Below are 20,279 nucleotides of genomic sequence, written 5' to 3' on the forward strand. Positions count from 1 at the left end.
AGCCACTTCAATGAGCAGCCCAAGCGCCGCCACCAAGAGCAGTCCCCGCTCATCCCAACTAGAGAAAAGCCTGCCCATGGCAACGAAGACCCAGCACAGCCAGAAAAAACAAAAAGGATGAACCTCAAAAAAAATTATGTTAAGGAAGGAAACCAATCACAAGAGGCCACATACTGATGACTCTCTTTACATAAAATGTCTAGGATAAGCAAATCTACAGAGACAAAAGGAGACTGGGGGTTGCCAGGGGCTGAGGGAGATCTGAGAAATCTGGAATAATTGCTTAGTGATACAGGGTTCCTTTCTGGGTGATGAATACATTCCAAAATTGATCGAGGCGATGGTTATACAACCTGTGAATATATTAAAAGCCACAGAATGTTACACTTCAAAATGGTGAATTTTGTGATATGTGAATTATCCTTCAACTTAAAAAAAAAAACGTGAGGACAAGATGATCTAACTAACCAACAGGGTTGTTCTGAGCATGAAAGAAAATGTCCACAAGGGGCCAAGCACAGCATGGCAGGCAGCGTGTACTCAGTAAACAAGAGAAGCTGTTGCAAGGCTGCAAAGACATTGTTTTGATGTGAGAATTCATTATCAGGAAATGCTTCAGCTCTGTTGTTCCTTGAAGGAGGAAGAAGGCCCCTGGCAGTCACTTATTCCAAAAACCTCATAGCAAAGAGACAACTGTGTGTGTTATTGTGGAATCTGGGACTTGCCAAGACAATTCCTGTTTCTTCCTGGCAAACCAGCTAATTGCTTAAAAAAAAAATCCTGTATTTAATTAAAACCAAAAGTTAATACCACACAGAATACAACCAAGTGATGCACAGTCACTGACTCGAGATATTAAATTACTTTGTTCAATCAATGACTCATCGCTAACATGCAGAACAAAAGGGGATAGAAACAGGAGCCACACTGATGCCAACAGCATGACCACCAACAGCTCTGAGGCCATCACAGCCAGGCTGAGCGGAGGTCAGGTGCTGAGTCAGACTTTGGAGAGGCAGGCCCTGAGGTCTTCTACAAAAACAACAGCAGGCAACACTGACTGAGCATCACCTCATTTGATCCTGACAACAACCTCTGAGGAAGGGCACTACTGTCAGTCCCCTTTTGCAGGTAAGGAAACTAAGGCCCAGAGAGGTTAAGAATGCACTCAAGGTCACACAGTAAGTAACAATGGAGTGCAGCTTGGCTTCCTCTCAAGGACGTCGCCCTGCAGAGCGAGTCTGGAGAACTGGATTCAGATCTGCTGTTGCTCTTAAGTCATCAAATGACCTTGGGCAGGCCGCTCTTGGAGTTTAATATCCTTTTGTATAAAATACAGAGAATGAACTCAGCCCATCTCTCTCCAAGGGTGGGAACATGCAAATCTGGCAACAAAAGAACAGACTTCTCAAGTTGTAATGTGCCCATGGGTCACCTGGAGATCTTGGCCAGGATGCTGGTTCTGAGTCAGGAGGTCTGGGATGAGGCCTAAGGATATGCATCTCTAACAAGCCCCCCCAGGGATGCTGATGCTGCTGGTCCTCAGACCACACTTTGAGAAGGATGTGGATGGTGATCACTGTGCAAATAACAATCAGACACATAGCGAGAAAGTCCGATTTCAATTTCTCAGTCCTCCAGCCCTTGCTGTTCAGTCGCTAAGTCGTGTTCGACTCTTTGCAACCCCATGGACTGCAGCACACCAGGCCTCTCTGTCCTTCACCATCTCCCAGAGTTTGCTCAAACTCGTCCACTGAGTCGGTGATGCCATCCAACCATCTCATCCTCTGTTGTCCCCTTCTCCTCCTGCCCTCAATCTCTTCTAGCATCAGGGTCTTTTCAAATGAGTCAGCTCTTCACATCAGGTGGCCAAAGTATTGGAGTTTCAGCTTCAGCATCAGTCCTTCCAATGAATATTCAGGGTTGATTTCCTTTAGGATTGACTGGTTTGATCTCCTTGCAGTTCAAGGGACTCTCAAGAGTCTTCTCCAGCACCACAATGTGAAAGCATTAATTCCTGGCATTCAGCCTTCTTTATGGTCCAACTCTCACATCCATACACGATTACTCGAAGTCCTTGCTTTACCTCCTCTTTAGTGAGGGAGCAAATTCAAGCCTAACCTAAGATTTCATAACAGTGCTGCATTTTAATATTTGTTTTTATGGTTATCAACTATTAATGAAAAATTATGTTGACTTTTCATTTATAGTAATGACTTAAGTTCTTTTTAAATTAATATATAAGCTAAATTTATTTAAAGAAAACTGTTAATCCTGGCAAAGCAATAAAGCTATCCTTTTCTACTTCATCCTCCCCCAAAAAGAAAGATGTTAAGTAATAATAATCATAGTTTATACTCTTACAGCACTGAGCATACCCTAACCACCATTCTAAACACTCATGTGCATTACACAATTTTCATCTTCACAACTCTAGAAAGCAAGGACCTTTCAAAGATAAGAAAACTGAGACTTAGATCAGACTTAACTTGATCAGAGAGATCAAGTAACGTGTCCGAGGTCACACAGCTAACGAGTGGCTGAGCCAGTCTTGAAACCAAGGCAACTTGACTTGAGAGTCAATCACATTACCCCACCTTTGACTGAGAGTACAGCTGGCCCTCTGTCATGGTCAAAACCATGACCATCACATGTACATGTTTAAAGGCAGGTAAACACTTGTTCCTTGCAGGCAGGGGCAGTGTCCTTTCCCCTCCCAGCCTCCTCAACACCCCCAGTGTCCAGCACATTGCCCAGCCCACAGGAAGAGTCAGTGCACGTCCCAGAATATATTTCCCTGATCTGCATTACTGGCAGAGGAGATCTGACAGTATTCTTACTATAACTAAAGCTGCTGGCTACAGGGCAAGAGCTCACGTGTGCGGTCTGGGCGTCTCCACGGGTGATGAGATGCCGGATGACTCAGCTTGGAGCTGGCTTCTGAGCAGGGCAGAGGACAAGAGGGCTGCAGCTGACAGCAAGGGAGACTGCACTTACCCAACAAAGGCAGTGCCCTGGGCACGGCACAGCAGCCGTTATTGACTGACTAGACTTTAACAATGCCTTTTCTCATCCTCAAACAATCTCTCAGGCTTGACATAATGCTGGAAGGAATGCTTTCTTGGAGCAGTAAGTAGGCTTCCTGAGGTCACAGCTAGACAACCGAATAGACCCAGGAAGTGGCAGCAATTGCCTCCACATGCACAGCATCTGACCCTGCCAAACGCCAGTGCCGGCTGCCAGTTCCAACCCCGCCACAACCACCCACTGCCAGTCCTTGACTTCACTCATCGCCCAGACACAGCTCATGCCATTCCACAGTCTAGAATGCCCTTCCCTCTCCTCTCTGCCTCCAAAGATCCTCCTGCCAGCCCAGCCCCACCTCCTCCAGGAAGGGTGCCCCAGCCTCCTCACCTCCAGCCTCACGACACTGCCTGAGTGCTTAAGCCAGACCATCTTCTCCCAACTGGTAAACATCAGCAGACTTGCCTTCAGGATCCGTGAGTGGTGAACTTGACTGGAGCAGCATGTGTCCGCCTGCTGACGACCCCTCAGGCCCAGCACAGAGCTGGGCAAACACTTTTGGACCTAACTATACACCTCACCACCAGGAAGCTTTGTCATGGGATCCCCCTTTATAAAATGGGGGTTCAAATACCCTTTCAGGGAATGAAGAAAAGAATGAGCTAATATCTGTTGAGGCTTTGAACTCATGGGAAGAACCATCCTGTCAGTGGCAAAGATGTGATTATTCTATTATGGTTTTACAGTTAGCTGAAAGAAACCAGCTCATTAACCCTGAAATCCATCTTGACCATGACCATGGCTGCCTTCTCACTGAGGAATCTCTCTCCCTGCCTCCACACCCCGCCCCTGGCCCTCTGCCCTCATCACCTGAATACCTCTCTCCATTCAAGAACCAGCAGGCCTCCCCAGCCACACAGGATGAACCCAATCTCTGCAGCCTGGCATTCCCACCAAGGGATCCGGGTCCAACCTCCCCTCTCAGGTACCCTGCTTGAGACTCTACTGCCACCCTCCACCTGACCCAAACTGTTTTTGGAAAACTCCCTTTATTTTCCCATCTCTGGATTTCCGCTGCTTTTGTTCCCATTAAATAGAATGTGCTCCCCTATCCTCAAAATCCTTCTTTCCCATCAACACCATGTTACAAGGTCTTGTCTAAATGTCACTTCTCCAAGAAGCCTCTGCCCACGTCCTCACGTGATGGAACTGCTCCTGCCCTTAAGTTCCCATTGTGTGTGTGAGCTTCTGTCAGGGCATCTCGCCTGTGTGTCTTTTGTGGGAATGACTAACATGTATGTCTTACTCTTCCTGGCTGGGTGGAGAGCTCCTTGAGAGCAAGAATTAATGAGATCCCACTGAGGCAGGAGAGGCCAACAGACTCAAGTTCAAACTCCAGCGTAAGATTTGCTGGCTGTGAGAATCCAGGTAAAACCACTGCAGCTCTCGGAGCCTCAGTTTCCCCTTTCTATGAGTGATGTGAAACCACCACCCGTCCAGAGTCGTTGAGAATATCAGATGCAATCATTTATGTGACAAAGATCTCCTGCGTATCTAGCACGTGCTAGGGAAAATACAGTGGTGAGCAAGACAGAGTCCCTGGCCTCAAGGAGCTTACACGCCAGTCTGGGGAGAAGAGGGCTAAATACAGTGGCAAATACTGAAAGAATATCAGGCAGTGACACTGCTCTCAAAAAAAATAATAAACTGGTGTAGTGGGAGAGCAGGTAACTGAGACAGAGGCAAGGGCAGCAACCTCATTAGGGTGGTCAAGGAGGGCTTCTTGGAGGAAGTGGCATTTAGCTGAGATAAGAATTAAAAAGAAGGAGCAGGCCATGCAAAGATCTGGGCAAAGGATGATCCAGGTAGCAAGACCAGCAAGTGTATAGAATAATGCTACATCTGCTATAGCTCAGAAATCAGCCCCCTCCTCTTCCTCTCACCTTTCCATCCTCTGCAGAGCGTTACACAGACAGATACACAATGAATACATGTGGCCAAAATGAACTTGACAGAATTATAAAATTCTGGGGACCAACTGGAGCGTGACAAAAATATGCATCCTAACAAAACACAGTCAAGCATGATGAGGCAAATGCCAATTAGGGAGCTCATGATTAAACAGCTCTGAATGAACTGTTTATGAACAATTTCCTAACATATAAAGGCAAACACAGACCACTCATTTCAGCCTGGGTCACCACACTTACAGCTCGGGCTGTGTCAGGGCTCCATTCCAACGGGACTGGCTTTGCCAGGCCCCTGCCTCACCTCCCCCGATCCCCAGCTGTCTTGTCAGCCAAAGCCATGCTTGCATCTCTGAACGCATTTCATTTTAATAACCTTCTCAACCTTGCTAAATCACCTCCCCAAGTCTATAAATTGAGTAACACAAGCTTTTGATGCCACAAAATTATCTATTTGATTATCCTTCTGAGCAGAACATTTTCGTTTTTTTACCAACATGCATTTTTAAAAGCTGCATAATTATCCATGTGGTGTCAAAGGATATTCCTCTTTGTCTTCAAAAAAAAAAATGCATTTCCCAGTGCCAAGGACACAGGGCAGCCAGGTAGCCTATTTAACCACCTGCTTCTCAGGATGCCTGCTGGTCTGTCCTGGTGGGAGGGATGACAGATACAGTGGGGCTGTCAGGGACATCAGAAGTAGGGCCTCTCTGGGGCAGCAGCACTTCTGCCCTCACTTCCTGCTATACGCTTCTCCAGGGGTGTCCCTTGAGGACCTCGACTCATCAGAATCCCCTTATCCACCCAAACGGCCCGGGTGTCCCTGTTTCAGTTACATCATGACCATCTATGCCCTCCACAACCAGTCGGCTGCCCAGCCCCATTCACAGCCTCTCCTTCCTTACACCCTCCTGCCAGTTCCCTCTCTCAGGTCAAGACCACACCAGCACAGGCCCAGCCATGGAGAATGCCTCTTCCTTGCTATCCCTTCCACGATCTCACATCCATCCTATGCCCTGCGGTGCTCTGCCGGAACCCAGCCCGGATCACCTCATGCCACTCCCTGCTCAGAACCTGCCAGGGGCCCCCCACTGCTGCTCAGGCCAGCAGATGGAGCCCCCATCTAACTTACTGAGCTCAGATGCTGAGTGTGACTCTAGTGTTTTTGAAGGGACATGTTTCCCTCAATCAGGGTGTGTTCTCCACAAGCCAGCAACATTACCTGGTCCCCAACCATCAAAATAGTCTGCCCCAGGCTGCAAGTGAACACAAGGGTAAGAATGTGGGCTCTGCAGTCTCAGCGCCTGGCGCAATTCCCCAGACTTGCAGAAGTTGCTTAGCTTTTCTGTGCCTCAGTTTCCTCCTGTGGAAAATGGGGACAATAATAGCAGTTACCTCCTAAGGCTGAGTGACGATTAAATCACAGGGCGGCTGTGAGGACTGAATGAGCTGTGGTATTAAATTCTTGTAAGCTCAGGGGTTCCCCGGTGGTCCGTGAAGACTCCACGCTTTCACTGCAGGGAGCATGGGTTCAATCCCTGGTTAGAGAACTAAAATCTGGCATGCACCACCATGCAACCAGAAAAAAAAAAAAAAAAACAAAGAAGCTTGCTGTTATTTGTCATGAGTCATTTTGACTCTGAAGATCACTTTTTAGGCTCTCTTTAGAACTTAAGCCCTGTGTAAGATAGAAACGTCACTGGAGGAATACTCAAGGTGGCATTCGAGGCCTTCTGAGATCTGAGCCACCCTCTGCCTCCCCTCCCCGCTCAGCTCCCTTGGCTCTCCCGTATCTCAGTCTTCCTATTCTCATCACCAGCACCTACCTGCATGCTGCTCCACCTTTGCTCAGACACACTCACTGAAACCACCCCTCTCCTCACTCCTGTCCCACACCTACATCCCTAAACCTGCTCCATCCTTTAGGTGCAGCTGAAATGCCGCCTTTTCGGTGCAACCCCCTCAGCACGTATGCTAAACCATCGTCCAGTGTGTACCCATCTCAAGACAGGAGAAGGGGAACTCGTCCTTATTTAGTTCACTTTAGGTTCTGCAAGTGTTTGACACGGCATGCAATTGGCTGGCTGCCCGGCGGCCATCTCCAGGACTTGCAGCATCTCCACAGGTCACCACACAACCTAGGTCCCAGTGTCCCCACTATGATGAGACCTCCACCTCCCACCAGGCTTCCCTGGAGGCCCCTCATGGCTGGACTGGCTCTCATAGCTGGGGTGGTTTCTGTAGACTGAGCAATGAACAGAAAACTAAGGGGAGAAGACTAAGCGATTTGCACCCACAGGATGAAGGAATTCCTCCATCCCTTCAATGCATGTCTTCTGCACATCTACACTGCGTCAGGGCAGCATCACAGCAAACAGGGACTCAAGGAACAGGTGGGCTATGCTTGAGAATGTCCACCACAGACCCCCACCCCCCGCAATCCTTATTCTCCCTCCTTCTAGAAGTCTGAGGTCTACAGCACAGCTGGGAGGGAAGGGGTGGGGCTCTGGCCATTAGAGCTGCTTCCCCTGAGATGGGGACTCTGGGACCCCCCAGTAGAGAGACTTGAGCCACAACTAAAGGGCTTTGGGATCCTGTCCCACCACTGCTATACACTGAAACAACCTCAGGACCCATCCTCATCTCTAGCTCTAGAGCCAGCCAGGGTAACATCATAACAGTCCCTCTAGCTCCACAAGACGCTGTGCTGGGGAACCTGCAGACCAGAGCACAGGATGGGAAGAAGCCTATTCTCTCTGTTTACTCTTTGGGCCTTGTGCTTTGCGCACTAGATACATGTCATACTTATTGTTTTAGTTAAACATACATAGATTTTTTAAACTGGAGTATAATTGCTTTACAATGTTGTGTTAGTTTCTGCTGTACAGTGTGAATCAGCTGTGTGTATACATATATATCTCTCCTTCTTGAGCCTTCCTCCCACCCCTCTTAAGTGAAGTGAAAGTGTTAGTCACTCAGTTGTGTCCAACTCTTTTGCAACCCCATGAACTATCACCTGTCAGGCTCCTCTGCCCATGGGATTCTCCAGGCAAGAATACTGGTGTGGGCTGCCAAGCCTTCCTCCAGGGGATTTTCCTGACTCAGGGATCAAACTCATGTCTCCTGAATTGCAGGCAGAATTCTTTACCGTCTGAGCCAGCAAGGAAGCCCATCCCCTCCCCTCCACCAAGTTAAACATATACAGTTTTTAAAGTATTTCTCAGAGTGCAAACACCCAGGCTGGAGCCACAGAACACATTTCTCTCTCCATCTTAAGAGCTGCCTTCCAAGACTAAGCTGTTTCTTTCCCTCCACAGCCCCTTTTATACGCAAGGCTGGAGCTCCAGAAAGGCCCCCAATGAGTCCATGCCAATCTGAACACATAGGCAATGCCAGACCGTGGCATGGTGCAAAAGGATAGCCAGAAACCCCTACCCGAGCCCCTCCTCGCCTGCCTGAACAGTGGGCTCAGTCCTGCCCACCTGGACATGGCCCTCTGTGTCCATCTCTCTGGGTCAGTTCAGAAGCAGCCAAAATGCCACAGGCATGCTGCGCTGGCCTGACGTCACTCAATCGTCTCTGAAATGAGAAGGGCAGCCCAGGCCCAGGCCCTGCATTTCTGCACCACAGGCTTCTGCCTTGTGCCAATGCAGTGCCAATGAAACCCGTAAGCGCTAAGCGCTCTGAAAGCTCTACTGGCCTTCTTTTCCATACTGATTATTTACCCCTGAATGATACCCTCACACAGCAACTCCCCAGCAGGGTTTCACCTCCACCCCTTTCTCAGCACTAGCACATCCTGTTGACACAAGAGCCCCTGATCCCGCCCCCCACCGGCACCCACATCCTGCTCTCTCCAGAACCCAAGGGCCAAAAAGTAAAGAGTGAGATCAAACTAAAGAAAGGAAGGGAAAGCTCATCACAACAGTTGGGAGGCTGGTTACCTCTCAGGTGGGAGGGCCTTCTGGAGGTTCTGGCAATATTCCATGTCTAGACTTGGGTGGCAGTTACATGAGTATGGATTTATAAATGTCTGCTAAACTAAGCATATATGATCTTATGAACTTCGCTACTTGTGTATACCTTTTCACAGCTTTTTTTTTTTTTTAAGAAAAATGATTGGGTGAAGGCCACTTAGAAAAGAAAGCCAGGGTGACCTCTCTAAACAAGAAACATTTAGTTTGAACCTTAAGGTATGAGAAGGGCCCAGCCATGAAGAACAAGGAACAGCATCCCAACAAAGAAAGCAGCATGTACAAAGACCCTGAGGCTGGAAGGAGTTTAGCAGTTCAAGGAACCGAAAGGTGGCCAATCTTGCCGGATATAATGAGAGGAATCCTGAAGGCCCAAAGTGCAGTGGGAGAAATTGGCAGGTGTCAGTCACCCCCAGGTTTGAAGTACCAGCTTGGGTTTTACTCTCTGTGCACATGGAAGCCAATGAGGGTTTAAAAGAGAGAGAATTACAAAAGCTCAGGGCTGGAGCCTCACCTTTACAGACAGGAGACTGGCCCATAGTTGGGGTTAGGGTGAGATCCAGAACCCCAGCTTCCTGATTTCTGGATCAGAGCCCTTCCCATAAAACAGAGCTCCCATCTTCTTCTCAGCTCACCAACCACACTCCACTTGGCTCCAGTCCTGCCACAGCAGAGCTGACTGTACGGGCCATCAGGCTCAACAACTTACATGCATGAGCTCCTAGAGCAGTGGTACTCAGTGGAGTGGAGTTCTGCTGCCAGGGGACACTTGGTAGGGCCTGGAGACACGGCTGTCACAACTTGGGAGCAGCAGAGGGGACTGCTAGCATACAGTGGGTAGAGACCAGGAAAGCTGCGGAACACCCTACAATGCACGGGTCAGCCCCCCACCAAGAATCATGCAGCCCCCAGAGTCTACAGTGCTGAGACTGAGAAACACCCACTGAGGGATATAAAGCCTTCATTTCAAATAAGTGCTGAGCCCTGAAGGGAGAAAAGCCCCCTGCTCAGGGGTGTAAAGGGGAGGGGAGGATCAAGGCCAGTTCTCAGCTTCCCAGGACCCCCTGTCCAGAGAGATCAAGTCTAGAGGGGGAGTTTTAGGCAGAAGGCTTCGGGTCACCCCTCACATCACATTGTCTAGGAAAGAGAGAGGGGAGAGAAACAGGGGCTATGCCCTCCTTCCCTGGCAAACACCCCCACCCCCCGCCAGCCTGCTTCCCCAGCTGAGAGGCAAGAAGTAGAGGATGGCAGGTTTGAAGCTTCCAGCCTTCATGATAAACAGACAGGCAGTCCCGGCCAGGCTGAGGGCTGCCCTGTGAAAGCCGGCTCCCCACTCCACGCCTTCAGAGCTGACCTGTACCCAGCTGACCCTCAGGACTCTCCAGGCCAGGTGACATAGCAGCGAAACACAAAACACACCCCCCTCCCCCATGAACAGCACCAGCCTCCTGGGCTCTAGGTGTCCCATAAGCCCCTCCTGGGGCAAGACAGACTGCTCCCACCACAAACCCCGGCTGCCCCCCTCCCTCGAGGCGGGGGTGTGTGTGTGTGTCTGCCTCCTCCTCTTGACTGGGCACTTCTGGGGCACTTGAGTCCTCCGGGGAAGGCACATATAGTACGTGCTTGTTGTGTGTTGACAAAGGAGCCGGTGGCAGTGTCTGACCCAAAGGAAGATGTTATTCTGATCTAGTGAGTACGTACGGAGTGCTTCCTGACACTGCACTTCCCCAGCATCCTTGCTCAAGAAAGGAGCTGCCAAATCAGCTGGCCACGGAGTCAGCTAGGACTGGAGACTCAGAGTGTGAGCTGGCCTGGGCGGGGAAGCCCTTGTCGGGACCAGGCGCTCACACCCAGAGACAGCCTGGCCAAGTCCCGGGCTCAGCAGCCTGTCACCAGGTTGGCTGGTAAAAGGGTGCCATCTGCTGGTGAGACAGGAGAAAAGTGGCGCAAGTGTGAGTGAGCCTGGGAGGAGAGAGGGAGGGCTGGAGGGGAAGGGGGAGAAGGGTCTTGGTCTCCTCCCTTGGTTATCTCACAGAAGCCAGCCTAGCCCCTCAGTTCCCTGGAGATGGATCAAGTCCATGTTCATATTCACTCTCTCTGTCTCATACACACACACACACACACACACACACATACACACACACACATATCTAGAGACCTACCCAGATAATACTTCCAACCCCTAGCCAGTCCCCTACAACACGCCAGGAAAAGAAAGTTCCAGATCGTAAATATTAAGCCAGTGGTTCCCAAAATTCAAGGCAGGGAAGAATCATACAGAGTTCATGTTAACATGTAGGGCACCAAGCCCACCTTCTGAGATTCCACTGTGAAAGCTCTAGAGTGGGGTCCACGCTTTGCACATAAGCAGGTATAGCCCATGGGGGCAGCCCCTTACTCCTTACCACCTAAGACATCTTAAACGGCCATGCAGATATTAGACTCTCATTATTTTCCTCCTTTCAAAGGACAAGGTCGGCTGATTGTGGTTCCAAAACAGTGTGGGAGGAGAGGCAGCCTAAGGAGGGAGGAGGGTTACTTGGGTCTTCAAGCTCTCCTCTTCCTAGCCGCCCCTCCCCACAATGGGGGCAGCGGGGGTGCACAGGAAAGGCAGGGCTAAGCTACTCAGAGCTGTGCTGAGCCTGGCTCCAGCTCTAAACAGCTGTGTCACTAGCAGGTCATTCACACCCCCAGCCTCAGCTCCAGCATGTTAAACAGAGGAAGCTCCTACTTCATTTCTTTTTTTCACCTTTTTGGCATGTGGGATCTTAGTTCCCCAACAAGGAATTGAACCCACACCCCCTTTTTTGGAAGACAGAGTCTTAAACACTGGACCACCAGGGAAGTCCCAAAACTCCTACTTCAAAAGAAATACAGCAGAGGAGACAAGGTAAATACCCTAGTGCTACAGAACATTTAGAAACACTGCATTAAAAAGTTCCACGCTCCAGTTTCTTCATCTGTAAAATGGGGATATTAATATCAGCTCTGGCTTACAGTTGTGAGAATTAAGTGAGTCAAAACCAGTAAAGTGCTGACAGCGATGCCTGGCATTTAATAACTGCTCCTACCACCTTGATGAGGGAGGTGCAATTACCACCCCCATTTTATAGATGAGGAAACCAAGGCTCCAAGAGGTAAAGCAATCTGCTAAGGGAGCAGGCTAGTGGGTGGCAGAGCGGGGTTCAAACCCAGGCCGTATCAGTGGAGGAGAGCCTTGAGCACTCAGGTAAGTGCAACCACATGAGTGACCAGCACAGGATTCCAGAGTTCCTCTCCTGACAGCCCACAGCCCTCAGCTCCCCACGCAAAAGCTCTCCCCTCCCCCACCCCACGCGGCTCTCTGCCAGGCCTCCCTCCCAAACCAAAGGCAGTCCAGGGGCTAAGACTCCACACGCCCTATGCCGGGGGCCTGGGTTTGATCCCTGGTCACTGAGCTATATCCCACATGCCACATGAATCCACATGCCACAATGAAGACCGAAGATCCCAACTAAAAGCTGACACAGCCAAATAAACAAATACATAAATAAACTTTAATAATAAGTGAATATTTTTTTTAAAAAGCCAATGGCTATCTTCAAGTCTGTTTGCTGGCGGAGATGTTTCTCTCACTATTGCTCAGTTCAGTCAACACCACTAAGTGCCTACAAAGTGCTGGATGCTGCTCTGGCTCTTGGCAGGTGGGGGACAAAAGACACAGGATCTCTGCCCTCCAGGGACACTGAATGAGTGCTCCAGAGGAGGAAGGGAGCAAGGGGTGGATCAGGTAGGGCTGAGGGCTTCCTGGAAGAGGTGGTGACCAAGCACATCTTGAAGGCTGAGTATCCCTCTACTTTCTGGGCCACCACCCCCTGCCCTAAGACCCTCAGAGACACCTGGCCAAAGGCTGCTAGCAGAAACACTCCACCTTCCCAATCTCTCAGGCAGTAACTCTCCTGGAAATGCTCCTCCGTGACACAGACAGACAGACACAAGAACACACATGCCTACCTGCTGCTGAAATTCCTCTCTGTGTGCCAAAGGCCCAAATCAAATCCCAATCCAACTACTTGTACAATCATCCCCTGGGCAGGTCTACACTCACCTCCTCTGTGTTCCTGCCACACACCTGTGACTCTAAGCGGGCACTTACGTCCCAGAGGGTCACACACACAGATCACACACACACACTCTTATATATGGTGGAAAATAAATAAATATCTGAAAGTGAATGTGTTAGTCACTCAGTCGTGTCCGACTCTTCGCAACACCATGGACTGTAGCCCACCAGGCTCCTCTGTCCATGGGATTCTCCAGCCAAGAGTACTGGAGTAGATTGCCATTCCCTTCTCCAGGGGGTCTTCCTGACCCAGGGATCAAACCTAAGTCTCCTGCATTACAGGCAGATTCTTTACCATCTGAGCCACCAGAGAATCCCCAATAAATGTCTACTGAATTCAACTAAATGGGATGGTTTGTCTATACGCTTACAGCCCTAGGGTAGCTACATGGGCTAAAATGCTATGACCAGTTCAACAATATATGACATGATTCAATTAAAAAAGTGGAGTGAAAAGGGGCCTCTTGGCTGGGTGACCTGGAAAAAGCCCACTTGTCCTTCCCCCCTCCATCTCCTCATCTGAAATCTGTGGCTAGTCATGCCTGGTGGGTAACATCCATCACGGGGAGGCTGTGAAGATTCAGCAAGGTCACACTCATGAGGCACCTGTGCACATCCTGGGGCTACTTAGAGCATCATCTACCATCACCTGGTCCAAGGGCACATACATATTTGCAGCTGTCAATAGTCTGAGGAAGCAGACAGGCTCCCAGCAGATGACACCCCTACTCAGGGCATTCCAAACCTCTTTGATTATGACCCATACCAAGAAACATGTCTTATGCTGGGACCCCATATATACAAACTGAGCACAACTACAATAAAGTCCATGGAACACTGCCCTTTATGCCGAAGGGTGCATACTGATTCGGTGTCTTTCACCTTCCCCTTCTATCTCATTTCCAGCCTGATTAAATAAACCACGGAGAGAGGGCCCTGCAGCTGGAAAAGCCATGCCCTCACTCACCCAGGGTGTCGGAGCCGCTCTCCACGGTCTCGTTGACCTTCCTTGCAACTCTGGCCACGGCCTCACCCATCTTCCTCAGCATGCAGACGCGGGTATTCTGTCGCCAGCCACCAGGCTGGTCTGCTGCTCACAAAGGAACCTGCGCCTGGGAAGACACAGGGCCATGAAGTGCCCATGCGCAATCAGCCAAGGACCCACCCTTGACCTGCCTTCCCCGGGGACCCAGGAAGTCTACAGGGAGGGCCCCAGGCCACTCACCTCCTCCTGAGGGGCCCAGAGCCCAGGCGACATCAGGCTCGGCCTTCAGAGCCGCTAATCCACCCATCAGCCCAGCCCAACCAGCTTCCTTGGAGGGTTAATATGTGTGACCTCGCCAAGACCTCAACTCGTGTCCAGGCAGGTGTGAGGACTCTGGTGTATGCTGGCCTGTGACTCACTGAACTGGCAGGGCAGCGGGGAGGAGGCAGGGTGCAGCCAGGTGCACGGAGAGACACCTGTCCCTCCATCCCACAGCCTCAAAGCCCTGTCCACTTCTCCAGCTCCCAGTTCTCCTCAATCACCTTTGCCAGGCTCCTTCCGCAACCGGGAAATGGGGACACAAAATCTCTGCTGGGTCAGACCTCACCGTTTGGAGAGTGGGTGGTCTCTAAGAATTCCCTCCCCCATGAGACAGTAAGGAGGGAAGGTTACAGTTTTAGTCACAGACCTAATTGTCACCCTGATGCTGAGTTTATCGGCAAGACCCCAGGGGAAAAGAAAGTAGGGGCAGGAAAATGAGAGAAAGAAGACTGGATCACTGGAGAGAAGAGGCTTAAAAAAGGGTGAGGATGGGATTTCCCTGGTGGTCCAGTAGTTAATACACCATGCTTCCACTGCAGTGGGTGTGGGTTTGATCCCTGGTCTGGGAATTAAGATCCCCCATGCTGTGTGGCAGAGCCAAAAAAAAAAAAAAAAGATGAGGACATAATCAAAATGAAGACATAAGGGACTCAGAAAATGCCTCCAACTCCTTTTTATTACAGAGAAGGAAACTGAGGCAGAGAGAAGGACTCAAGGAACCTGGCCAAAGTCAAACAAAGTAAGTAGATGGCAATAATCTAACTGAACTCCATATCCAGTGCTCTCTTCCTTACAAAAGTCACCTACATGGCGAGAAGCAGCACCTCATGGAGAAAATGAATTTGAGGCCAAGGTCACTGCCCTTTTTTGCTCCTGACTCCCAATCCCAGATCCACAGACAGCTCAAGGAGCTCTAATGAACACATCTGAGAGTCAAAGACAGGACAATGTGAAGGGCAGAGAGAAGGGGGTGAGGGTCCTGCTCAGAGCTGCCAACAGATACCAAGGAAAAGTCCACATGAGCTCAAATGGACAGGGAGGCCCAGTCAAGCCCACTCAGCTGCTCAGGGAGAGTCAGTGATGAGCTCAGTGTGTGCTTGCATCTCGCCAAGGATACACACAGGCCTAATGCCCAGCTCTGGCGTTTCTTAGTTGAGAAGCCTTGGGAAAGATTCTTAACTACTCCAAGCCCCAGTTTCTTCATCTGAGTAAGAGCTCTAGTAATACCTACCACCCTGGGTTCAAATGAGGACTGAACAAAAAATACATACCTTTCTAGATCAGGGCTCAGGACACGTAAGTTACTTCCTAAATGCTAGCTGAAAGGATGAAGCAGGACACATGCAGACATGACACCAGCACCTAATCCCAGTTAAATATCCATATGACTCTGAACAAACAAGTCAGTGGAACTCATCTTTAAGGAATGAGTAGAACTTCTCATCGCTTCATCTCCAGGAAATCCTCCCAGATTGCCCCAACCCTCAGCACTCTCTCCTCCCTGAGTTTCAGTAGCACTTAAAGACTTAGCACAAACCTGGGTTATTTATGAGCTTTTAAAGATATACATACTTGTCCCCCCATTTGGCCTGCAGGCTACTTAAGACAGGGAGCAGATATATACTGTGCTTTCCCCCTGCACTTTATACCACATGCTGAAAAAATGCTCAGTTGGCATCCCCCAATGGTGACATCAATCAACAGACATCATTTGGGTTTCAAATCTAAATACAAGTCAACCGACTCTTACAACAAAGATACCGTCTAAATAGAAGGGTCATGAGTCATAACAAGGCCAGGTAGGCAATTTGCATAAGATGTGCCAGGGTAGAACAGTAGGGAATAGTTCAGACTACGGCAAACTGAACTCAACACCTTCCCCCTCCTACCTTTAAGACCATCCTCCTAAGCCTGAGTCACAGCAATGCTGCTGGAAACTTGTGGACTCAGTTGAATGCCTTTATGAATGAGAATCCTGAGGACCCAAGAAGAGAGGTAAATCAGCTAGATAGAAACAAAAAAAATCTCCTAACTCCCAGACTAGGCTTCTTCCTACATACCATTCTCCCTTCTTTACTCATCTCCAGTATTCGTCATCAATAATCACAAACATGTATTGAGCATAGGTTAGGGCTTCCCTGGTAGCTCAGATGGTAAAGAGTCTGCCTGCAATGCGGGAGACCTGGGTTCGATCTCTGGGTCGGGAAGATCCCCTGGAGAAAGAAATGGCAACTCACTCCAGTATTCTTGCCTGGAAAATCCCATGGATGGAGGAGCCTGGTGGGCTACAGTCTAAGGGGTCACAAAAAGCAACTCCACCACTGAGCGACTAACATACACAAGGTACAGGGCAAAAGCACAGAGAGGAAGGAAATATAAGAAAGAGCTCTGACTTATGATTCTGATGAGGAAGGCTTTTCTAAGGAACATCACTAAGGCAACCCTGGCCTCACAAAAGAAGGTAAAGGGAAGGTAAATCTCCAAGTTTACCCAGGGTCTGTGCTAATCCTGGTGGGACTGGCTAGGTTGACTACTGACTACTTTCAATCAGGCACTATACCTGTAATTTCTATCAGCTGCCACCAGGTGGGAGCAGTAGCGCCTTAGAGTCAGAACCCATTGATTAAAAACTAGTCAAATTAAAAACCTCACCAGGTGGTGGCAAGCTCAGACATCCTATAATATGGGTCAGAGATTGGACCTCAAATCAGGAACAGGAAGAGCCTGTAAAATCTGGCTGTCAAAGCAAATGACTAGAAGAGGGCCCTTACATTCCAGAGGATGCTCTGCATACAGCACAGATATGCCCTAGACTCCCAAGAGGTTCCAACTGCCTAAAATCACCACTCCACTCTCTGGGTAGGAAACCACGCTTCCTTCACCCAAAACCACCCCTCCACCAAGGGAGAATTCCTTATAAAGTCCAGCTGACAGTCCCCCTTGTAAGTCAGGTGACCAAGGCCTGTTACTCTTTGGCATAGGCAGGGCTGAGACCGGAGGGTGACAGGACCACATGCGTATGAGGTCCAAGATGGGATAGGAGGGCCCCAGAATTGAAGGAAGAACAAACTTGAGATGATGAGAGTCTAGAGTGTGCCCCCAAAAGCGATCCTACAAGGCTGCCCAACTTCACTGTCAGCTCCTTTCAGCACCAACCCAACACTGGACCTCTTTGACCAAAAAGTAGCAAGAATTTATTGAGCATGTAACAGGAGCAGACAGAGAAAGGGGCTTGGGCCAGGGGTTGGGGGGCTGTGGGTGGAATACACCAAATTGCACTTCTTTTCTTTTTGGTTTTAAATTGTTTTAAAGAAAAATAGAGAATTGTCTGAGTCACACATGAGTGATGGAGAGAGGTATGAGCCCACTCTTCACTAAGTGCGAAGCCCCTTAGGCAGAGCTGCCCTAGAATGTGAGGGGTCTCTGACTAAACAAACAATTTGAGTCAACCAAAATCTTCGTGTCAGTACCACCACTCTGGCTGCCCGTTCTCATTCAGTTCCATGAAAGGAAGATCATGCTAGGAGAGATGATTTTTGCTTAAACACTGACCACAGCCCTCCGATAGGGCTCCTGCCCTCATCAATGAGAATTCTACCTTATCTGAAGCCCCGAGATCTGTGCTAAGGAGCTGCTGCAACACCCCATGCGCACCAGCTGCTCCTATATTTAGTTACTGGTGTGGTCACTTGGGAACTTTAGAGCCTGGCAGCCGCCCCGAAGGGCAACTGGAGCCTCTTGCGCCATGTGTGCAAGCTCCCCCCACCGCTGGCTGCAGCGGGTCATCTGGACCTCGCCAAGTTAAGGAGCCACTGGAGAAGTGAGAAGCATTCGGCTGGACTGGACCCAAGTAGACCCGAAGGCCCGGGGGAGCGCGCCTCTGTCTGTCGAGGCCAGACAGAGTTGACCCATTTCTCCACCCAAGGGAAGAAGCCCGCTGGGGCGAGAACGCGACGGGCTGGCCGCCCTGTTTTTGAGCCACGGAGTTCGCCGATCCCGGTGCACGCTTCAGTGTGGGCATCTAAGAGTCCTCCGGCCGCACCTCCCAGGACTGAGCGCGGTGGCCAGGGCAGGGTCCCCAAGCCTCGCTCTAGGGGCCCGCCTCACCGTCTTCCCCACCCTCCGGCGCCCGCAGCCAATGGCTCCTCGTCGCCGGCCCTCCGCTCGTTCGGCAGGCGGGGACTGGAAAGAATAAAGCCAGCAGAGGGGTAGAACGCTGGTGATCGCCGAGGGCCGGGGACTCCCGCGGTACCCCGAGGCCGAGAAGCACGCTCTGAGACAGGCAGTTCCCCAGAGCGGAAGCAAATCCTGAAAGTGTGGCTTGAGAAAGAAATTTACAATAGCCTCTTCGAACATGGGTGCCTCCCACGGGGAACGGAGGCCCTCTTGGAACGGATTCCCCAGGCTCCCTATTTCCTGGTACCGCGGCGCCCGCTCCCCCGAGCCAGCTGCGGTCCAGCCGCAGTCTGCAAGCCAGAAGCGGCCTGGCGCCGGGCCCCTTGGCACTGCAGAAGTCACAACTGGTGCACCAATGCTCCTTCCACCGGGTGACTTGGGGGAGGGGAGGGTACTCTTCAGAAACAAGGACATTTCTCTCCCTCTCTCCCCCAGCCCCTCCAGCGCTTAGCCTCAGACTACGTTTACTTTGCGGGGCACGAAAGTGGTGCCCGATTCCGGGCCGATCTCCGCTCCACTTACGGCGACAATGCCTCCTAGCGCCCTGCGCAGCGCAGTCACGCTCCCTCGGCCGCCGGCGGCGCCCCATGCAACAGCGGCTAGCTGAAACCGGCCGGGAGGGGCTCGAGGGGCTGCGGGCTCTGAGCGCGCGGCCGCTTGGCCAATAGCTGTGGCTGGCGCGGCCGCGAGGCGGGAGCAGGCTGTCTTGTGCAACCAATCAATGTGCCGTTCCCCACGCCGCGCCCGGCAGCGGTGCGCCGGGAAAGGCGGCCCGCGCGCTCGCGTCCGCAGGGTGGATCCGCTTTGTGTTCGACTTCTGGAGCAAAAACGCTCTGGATGGCCGTAGAACCGAATGCGCAACAGTTTCCAGGATCAATAAGACTGAGTGTCCGGATTTGTTTTTCTCAAGGGAGCAGAGTTGAACTAGCCAGATCAGGGAGATGGGGACAAGGAAGCTTTTCTCGTAATGCCTCAAGGCGCCCATGCAGGTTTTTAGAGGCAATTAATTCTGGCTATTGCTAAGTTATTTCTCCCCTCTAGATCCCAATGTTCTTCTCTATAAAATAGAAATTAAAATGTATAAATATCTACTTCACAGGTCATTGTGAGGATTAACACATGAAAAGTTTAGTGGGGTGCCAGGCATGATGGCTCAGGGAAGGGTGGCTGCTTCATAAACCTAAGTGACCTAAGTTTACAGAGGATTTCCCATAGATTCTTTTTTTTTTTTTTGAAGGTAAACCAAGACCTGGCTGCATCAGGTCTTACTGGGGCTGGAGGGATCTTCCTCGCTTCACCCAGGATCTTTCATGGTGGGGGCACAGACTCAGTAGTTGCCCCACCACACGTGGGATCTTAAGTTACCGGACCAGGCATCAAACCCACCTCCCCTGCTTTGCAAAACAGATTCTTAACCACTGGCCCACCAGGGAAGTCCCTTCCCATATATTTTTTTCTAGGCACAGTGGAGAGGACCAAAGAGATGAGGCCCTGAACTCAACCAGCAATGGTGGTCAAAGTCAAACCCTCCAATAAACAGAAGCGTGTGTGCAAATATGTGGGAACCCTGAAGAATCATGTTTAATTCTGCCCCTGGGGATTGGGGCAGTTAGAGGAGGAATACACATTCACCTGGGTCTCGGTGGATGTTATCAGTTAAATTGCATCTCCCCACAACCAAAAAAAAAAAAAAAATATATATATATATATGTTGAATTCTTAACTCCCAG

General features: G+C 50.3%; 1 protein-coding gene across 3 annotated transcripts in view; it reads right to left on the reverse strand.

Annotated features, from left to right (window-relative positions):
* The window catches only part of LRRC20 (leucine rich repeat containing 20), a 71,507-nt gene extending 52,325 nt beyond the window's left edge, over positions 1-19,182 (reverse strand). Inside the window, exons 1-3 of one of the 3 annotated variants that reach the window (XM_019954042.2) lie at positions 19,072-19,142; positions 16,263-16,348; positions 14,035-14,179 (exon numbers count right to left, since the gene is read on the reverse strand). In XM_019954042.2, the coding sequence (XP_019809601.2) occupies positions 14,035-14,116 (82 nt within the window). In that variant the 5' untranslated portion in view covers positions 14,117-14,179; positions 16,263-16,348; positions 19,072-19,142. Of the gene's footprint in view, positions 1-14,034; positions 14,180-16,262; positions 16,349-19,071 lie in introns of all 3 variants that reach the window. The other 2 variants (XM_019954041.2, XM_019954043.2) reach the window with 2 other exon arrangements.
* Positions 19,183-20,279: the final 1,097 nt, after the last annotated feature.

The sequence above is a fragment of the Bos indicus genome, chromosome 28, assembly GCF_029378745.1.
Source record: "Bos indicus isolate NIAB-ARS_2022 breed Sahiwal x Tharparkar chromosome 28, NIAB-ARS_B.indTharparkar_mat_pri_1.0, whole genome shotgun sequence".
NCBI classification, from domain to species: Eukaryota; Metazoa; Chordata; class Mammalia; order Artiodactyla; family Bovidae; genus Bos; species Bos indicus.